We start from the raw sequence: 7655 nt of genomic DNA, 5'->3' as shown, positions 1-7655 counted from the left end.
ACTGTTCATAAACATTGCTCTTCCAGCTGAGCATTTAGGGGAGGACAGGTCCTCCTCTGAACGCCGACACCCACGCTCCGCCCTCGCCTCGTCCTATGAGGCAGGTTCTGCTCTCAGGACTATTTGCCCCCACTTTGCAGGGGAAACAGAGACGTGTCTTCCCTGAGGGCTCCGTGTTAGTAAGAGCAAGGTTCCCTGAACCAGAGGCGTAGACTCCCAGCTGTAAACCGAACGAGCCGCGGGGACGTGGTATGGGGCGCAGGGAATGCAGTCGCACCATCGTCATCACTCCGCTCGGTGACAGGCCGCCGGTTGCTACACACATCGCGGTGACGGCGTCATGGGCACAGCCGTGCAGAATCACTCGCTGAATGCCCGAAGCCAATGTCATACGCATGTCAGCTGCACTTCAATAAAGATTGTTTCAAAGAAAACAGCGATTGGGACAAGGCTCCCGGACATTACAGCTGATGCTCCCCCCACCCTGACCCCTCCCCCACCACAGTCTGCCTGTCTGAGCCTCAGTTTCCCCCTCTGTCAAGTGGGGGCTCTGGTGGCAGCTGCCATTCTGGGGCGCTCACTAGGTGCCAGGTGTATCGGCCACCTGCTTTCTTTGGAGTCTCCGAACGGCTCTGCAGGTCATGGTCACGGACCCCCATTGGACGGGGGAGGAAACTGAGGCTGGAAGGGACACACTGGCCCCGCGCGGGCTGAGGACTGGAGGGCGGGAGCCAGCAGGCTCACTCTGCACAGCTCCTTGTTCAGCTGCACGCCTCACTGGGCGTTCTGTGCCCTCCTTCCCCCTCCGTCAAGGCAGGGTCCCCTGGGAGACCAACACAGGCCTCATCATGACCTCAGAGCCAAGTCCTAGTTCCAGACCACTGCCCCGGCTGCAAACGACAGCCTCACTTCCTGGGAGCTCGGGGACAGGGTGGTGACTGAGAAACCTCGGCCCCCCAGCCCTGCCCTCCAGCCGCAGGCCAGTCTGAGCAGGCCCCAGGCCCTGCATCAGGAGGACCCTCTCCCAGGCTGGTGCCTCCCCCAACGGAGGCCCTCTGACAGCGGTGAGTCCCTCCAACCAAGGCCACCCCCGGCGACTGGGACCACCACCCGCCTGCCATTCCCAGAACCTCTTCCTGCCCTTCCTTTGGGCCTGAGAACTAGGACGCTGGGGAGAGGATGAGGCCCAGGCTGGGGTCTGGGCAGCCTGGCTCACCTCACACAGGTGACTGACATCGTCACTCAGCCCAGCAGACCTGGTGCAGCACGAAGAGCCCCCTTTGCCCACAGTGGGCCCCGCGTGCCTCTCCCATTGGCCTAGCGGCTCCAGCCACCTAGTGGGACTCCAACATTTTATAAGCTGGACGGTGGGATGCACATTCCTGAGGTGAGGAGCACAACTCATTCCCTCAGCCATGGTGCTGGGGAGAGGCAGAGACCCCATCCTACACACACACCGCCCCCGCCTCCCCACCCCTGCAGGAAGGGCCCAGAGAGCCAGGCCTCTCGCCCCACACGGGGACATCAGGTGTGGAGGCTTCTGTGCCCCACACGGGGGCATCGGGCGTGAAGGCAAAGAATCTAACAGATTCTCATCTGGGGCTTTCACCGTCTGACCGTTGGGGCCTATTTTAAGGCCCTAAACAGCTGAGATTTGAAAAGGAGCGCGGCCTCTGTGGTCTGCTCTGACGAACAACTCTGGGCACTTGCCTGCCAGCTCCCGCCGCCCACTCCAGTGGGGCCACATCAGCTCAATACCTTGAAACGGTTACCCTGGAGACAGGGACTACTAGCCCCATTTAATGGATGAGGAAACTGAGGCCCAGCCAGCAAAGACGCCTGCCTGCTCAAGGTCACATTGAGAGTAAGTGATAGAGACAAGTCTGTGATCTCTTCTATCTCAAAGTGGAACAGAGAGAGGAGCCCCTGGAATTCAAAGAAGAAAAAATTCTGGGGTGGAGGGGCTTCCTGGAGGAGGAAGCTTCATGTGAGCTGGACCATAAAGAAGAAATGAAGGGCATCCAAATACTTGGCCACCCCTAGCCCGTGAGCCAGGTAAAGAGTTCATTTGTTCACTGTCTGGCTTATCCCACACACCTGTGTGCCAGTCGTGGCAGCCTGGAGCAAGGCCCTGCTCACACACACACATCTCCCCGGGGACCTGGTACAAGAACAGAGAACCTCTGTTTTCTCATCTGTAAAATGGGAGCATTGGGCCAAGCAGAGGTCCACCATTTTAGCTATGAAGCCTGAAAGGAGCGAGGGCCTTGGTCCAGTCCCACCGCAGGTCCCCTCCCCAGCTTCCCCCACCACCCCTCACAGCCCCCCCTTCCTCCAGCCCAGCTTGGTAAGGTCCCGGCATCACATGGTCTCCCACCTCCAAGCCTTTGCTCAGGCTGTTCCCTCGCCTGGCACGCCCTTTCTTCCCCAACTTCCCCAAGCGAAGTCCTGACCGGATTTAGCACTCAGGCCTCCTCCAAGAAGCCTTTCCTGAAGCCCAACCTCCACCAGGGGCTGGGCTAAGACCCCTCGTCTGCCCCCATAACCAGCGCTGTCATCCATCAAAGTCACAGTCACAGTTTTTCCGGGGCAGACTAGAACCCCTGAGGGCAGAGGCCAGGAATGAGTCGGGCCTGGGCCCTGGCCTGGGGCCGAGCGTGGAAAGTGAAGACATGCATCTGTACTCACTAGAGACTCTTGGCCTAACAGAGGCCGCCTTGCTTTAGTTTTTTTTTTTCCAATTTAAAAAGTCGTACACTCGAGCAACCAAATAAACAAGGTAGCATTGGATTATAACCCAAAGTATAAAATAAATATCCAGGAGGCCCTGCTGATAAAAACATAAATCAGCCCTTTATTTATATAATAAATGAGGAGAGCTAACAAATGTCCCAGGAGGAATTTAAAATAATTTATGTAGCAACTCTGCCCTCTGGGAGGGGAGCACACCTCCCCCCTCCTTAAGTGTGGGCCGTGCACAGTGACTTCCTTCCCACGAGAGCGGGGTGGCGGTGGGGGAGGGGGCGGTACAGTAACTTCACCGTGGAAAAGGCTGTTGACAGCACGCAGCCAGGTGATCAAGGTCAGCAGTGATGTGATGCGATGATGTGCTGAGAAGGCACTTTACCTCTGCGGCCTTCCTCCCAAAAACACGTCCCTCAAGTCCAGCCGCGCGAAAACTGTCAGGCAAGTCCCTCTGAGGGATATTCGATACAGTGCCTGGCCAGGCCCCCTCACCACTGTCAAGGTCATCACAAGCGAGGAAAACCTGAGACACCGCCTCAGCCAAGAGGAACCTAAGGACTAAATGCAACAAGGGAGCCTGGAGGAGCCCCCGAAATAGAACGGGGGCATCGGGGGACAGCGGAGGGAATCTGAATAAAGGACGGACTTCAGTTAACAGGGGACGATACCAACTCATCACCTGTGACCAATAAGCGGAGGGAATCTGAATAAAGGACGGACTTCAGTTAATAACAAGGGACGATACCAACTCATCACCTGTGACCAATGTGCTCTTAATGGAAGACGTTGGCAACGAGGGAAACCTGGTGTGGAGTATCCACAAACTCTATCCTCTGTTCAAAACTGCTCTGTAAATCCAAACCATTCCAAAATAAAAAGGTTCTTTTTAAAAGCAGTCATGCCCGTGGTGCCAGATGGGGAATAGAGAAAAGCAGAGAACAATCAGAGCTCACAGTCCTGTCACCCAGAGATGACCAGGGCCAGCGCGTCCTCCCCTCCTCGCCCTGTCCTGTTGCTACAGCGCTGAAATCACAGCAGGTGTGAGCTCTCCCCCAGCCAATGCACTTCTAATGGAACTCAAGGTCAGGGAGGGCCATACATCTGGGCAGAAGGATCTTCCAGGGCTCCCCACCTCCTACCATTGACTTAGGGCGTACGTGGGGCTGCCAGACAAGCCAGGACCAACGTGGCCACTTTAAGCAAGTCCTCTGACTCCCCTACCTGCGCAAGTTTGGGTTAGAAATCATCTGTGACCCAGCGAATCTTCTACCCAAACCCAGTGAAATCCTGAGGAAGGCCCTCCAGCCATTGGACGCCGGAGGGTCCTCCAGTAATAACGCTCCCTGTGACTCCATAGGGTGTAACGCCGACCCATGGCACCAAGGGCCCGATTTAACCCTCCCCAGAGGGCCCAGTTCTACGAATAGCTCTCAATATGCAGGGTTGTCACCCTTGACTGGCTCCAGATGAAGACGAACTTGGTGGTTGACACATCTGGGTGGTGGCTTCTCTTTTTCCATCCAGATGTTCAAGGCCCTGACAGCACATCTGTCACCAACTGCTGGGTTCCAGGAGAAGCCTCCATCCCTGTCACAGAGGGGGCAGGAGGATGACGCCCCCTCCCACTGGAATCAACTAAGGACCGCAGCCCAGAGACGGCTGCTCGAGCCTGACATATGGTTTCCAGGCTTCTACTCATACCTCCTACTCTAGAACACCCCATGGCTCCCCGTGTCTCACACTATAAAGTGTTTCTCAACTGAGAGGACATTGGCAATGTCGGGAAATATTTTTGGTTAACAACTGGAGGGTGCTATTGGCATCCTGTGGGCAGTGGCCATGGATACGGCTAAACATCTGACAACAGACAGTTCAGTCTCCACAACCAAGAGTTCTCCAGCCCAAAATATCAACAGTGAAAGTCCAGACTCTTTCGCTGTCACTCCCAGCCCCTCCTACCTCCTGCTCCCCAACCTGAAGCTTCCAGGTTGGTCTGTGTAGTGTCACCTGCACAAGCCTCTGTCCTTCAGCCTCCACAGCTCTGCACACCCCTTCTCCCCCACCCCTACCCCCCACAACGGAACTCTATGCCTCTGCCAATGACACCACCTCCCAGAGGTCTTCCCTGATTGTTTGCCCGCAGATCGTCCTGCTCCGTGGGCAGGCATTGATATTACTGTCACGTATGTCAGGTCACTGACGTCATGTACAGGTGAGGACCTCAGAAGAAACCCTGAGATCACAGTGCCCAGCGTTTGTTCCTGCCCAGGCGGCCTGCAGGTGGGTTCGGCTTGGCCTGCACGGGGATTGTGTTGTTTTTTTACCTCGAAGCAGTCACCAACATGGAACCATCAGAAGATAAGACATCAAAGCTGTGCTCCCTGCTTCTCTAAACATCAGGAGAGCCCCCGCCAGGGCCACATTCCTTCGTGGCAACAATCGGCGGAAACAGAGAGCAGCTGCCAGAGTGGGCCCGGAGCAGGGCCCAGGCCACCCCCGACACTCACTCCCATGACCTGTCGGCCCCCGGAGGCGCTGGCGTTTGAGACCTCGGAGCCAGTCCGCACCCCCTGCACCCCCTTCATTGTACACAGGGAAGCTGAGCCTGGAGAGAAGCTTGTCCGGGGTCACACAGCCGGTCCGTGGCAGAGCCGGGGTGAGGGTCAGGGGCCGCCTCCCACGGGGCCTCCTCCGCGGAACCACAGGGATCTGCCGAGGATGTTGCCCAACCGCAGAGCTGAAGAGGCCATAGGACTCGGTGTGGGGACAGCCAGGCTGCCGGGCACTTCGCTCAGAATCACTCTTGCGTTGGCAGAAGCCAGGCAGGGCGACCTCAGAGCGCCTCCCCAAGCCAGCGTCTGGGGGCTGCGGCTTGACTGCAGGTGCGCGGGCAGCACACTCCCCGTCTGACACCCTGCTCACAAGGCGGCACTGGCCCTGGAGATAACACTCTGCCCCTCCCAAGCGGCCTGGCCTCCCAGAGGTGGCTGTGATGGCCATTCATTGGAGGAGGAACCTGAAGTTCCATGAGGTCAAGCAGGCAGCCCCAGGCTGCACAGCTAGCAAGTCGGGGGGCCAGGACTTGCACCCAGGACCCTGGATCCAGAGGCCATGTTCCCTGAAGAGCATCATCACCCCTTGAGGGCTGGGCTCCTGCGCCCACCAGCCTGCCAGCCTCGACAGGAAGCAGGAGGAGGTGGGGGGGGGGGCAGCCAGGCCTGAGGGCAGAGCAGCCCACCTCCGCCTGCGGGTGTGGGTGAGGCTGGTTTTGAGGAAGCCCTTCCAAGGCTCCTGGGAGACTGTTCCCCACAGGCCATGCGTCACCCTGGGAGGAAGGCGCCTGGGCCTGGGGGCTGGGCATGGCTTGGAGCTGTGGGGAGGGGGAGGGGTCTGGATAGGACAGAACGGAGCCCCAGACCTCAGCCACTAAGATGGGGGGCCTCTGGCCCCGGGGGCTGTGACTCCCCCAGAGTCAAGGCTCCACACCGGGCAGGTGCACACCAGCCTCCAAAGTGGAACCGCTGGGCCTGCTCCCCTCTCGGGATGCCCCCCAAGAGACTGCGCCCGGCCAGCCCCCTGTTCGTTAGCCCAGTCCACAAGTTTCCTGAGGAGAAGGCAGTGGCTGGCCGAGCTGTACACTAAGAGGACTCCTTCCTTCCTCCCACGAGGAGCACAAAGAGAGATTCCCGCTGGTTAGCCGGGCCGGTGGCGGGGAAGAGCGAGCCATGCCTGTGCCTGGCCCCACATCCTGGCAGCAGTCCCAGCCCCCGCTTCTCCCACGAGTCCTGGCTCCCAAAGCACTTTCCCTTCTGGGGTTCCGTTCGCACCCCGTCGACCTGGTGGCTGCTTTCCTGTCCCATTTTACAGAGAGAGAGACTGAGCTTCGGAGAGAATGTGAGTTACGTCATCTTGTGACAAGGACCCCTCCTTCCACCACTGTTCTGCTCAGGCGGCTGCGACAGGGTCCCCTTCCCCCCATTGGGCAGGGAGGGAGGCTGACACCCAAGCAGGAGCCCACAGAAAGATGGTGAGCAGCGGCCGCCCAGTGGCTGTCCAGCTGGAGGGCTCAGGAGACCAGCCCCCCCACACACACACACACACTCTCACACACACACTCCCTCGGCCTCCCTGGGCCTGCCCACACTCACCACGTGGTAGATGGCCAGGGCGGTGGTGGCGATGCGGACGTTGAAGCAGCAGCAAGTCTGGCGGACGGCCGTGCTGGGGGCCATGGTGCCGCTGTCCCCTCCTCCGAGGCACTGAGGGGGAAGAAGCCCAGCTCCCGGAGCAGGACAGAAAAGGGGAAGCTGCCGCTGCCCTCCTCACTTCCTTCCTGCCCCTCAGACAGGCAGGGGCCCTGCTGTCACAATGGGGCGGGGCCGCTGGGAAGGGCCACAGCCTGCCTGGGAGGCAGCTGGCCCCTGCCACTCCCAGAGGGGGCTTCCCGGGAAGGGCAGACCCTGCACCGTCAGCACCTGCCTACCTTGTTCGAGCGGCTTCGCCCGTCCCGCACGCTGGGTGCTCACCGCCACCCTCAGAAGCAGGAATTGTAACCAAGCCCCTTTCCAGATAGAGAGACAGAGGTCCAAAGAGATCAGGCGTTCACCTAAAATCACACAGTCGTTCATGCTGGTGGCAGAATCCACACCCAGGTCTGCAGGCTGCAAAAATAACTCTTATCTACTCATTCCTGCCTGCTCCAAGCCTGCGCCCAGGTTAATCCTTTCATCCTCCCCTCAACCCTTGGAAGGAGGTGCTCTTATTATCCCTGTTTTACAGATGAGGAACCTGGGGCACAGAGATGGGAAGTGATTTGTCCAGTCACACAGGAGCCCGTGGTGGGATGGAGACTTGGACCAGAGCTCACTGCTCCAGAGGCTGCCCCTCCAGCCTCCCTGCCCCCTCAGAGA

At 58.9% G+C, this 7655-nt stretch overlaps 1 protein-coding gene across 2 annotated transcripts in view; it reads right to left on the bottom strand.

Annotated features, from left to right (window-relative positions):
• The window catches only part of LAPTM5 (lysosomal protein transmembrane 5), a 24551-nt gene extending 17447 nt beyond the window's left edge, over positions 1–7104 (bottom strand). Inside the window, exon 1 of one of the 2 annotated variants that reach the window (XM_005875073.2) lies at positions 6894–7104. In XM_005875073.2, coding sequence (XP_005875135.1) covers positions 6894–6977 — 84 coding nt within the window. In that variant the 5' untranslated portion in view covers positions 6978–7104. Of the gene's footprint in view, positions 1–5475; positions 5761–6893 lie in introns of those variants that run through there. The other variant, XM_014546794.1, reaches the window with a different exon arrangement.
• Positions 7105–7655: the final 551 nt, after the last annotated feature.

The sequence above is a fragment of the Myotis brandtii genome, unplaced genomic scaffold, assembly GCF_000412655.1.
Source record: "Myotis brandtii unplaced genomic scaffold, ASM41265v1 scaffold456, whole genome shotgun sequence".
NCBI lineage: Eukaryota > Metazoa > Chordata > Mammalia > Chiroptera > Vespertilionidae > Myotis > Myotis brandtii.
This window is presented reverse-complemented; position numbering and strand designations above follow the sequence as displayed.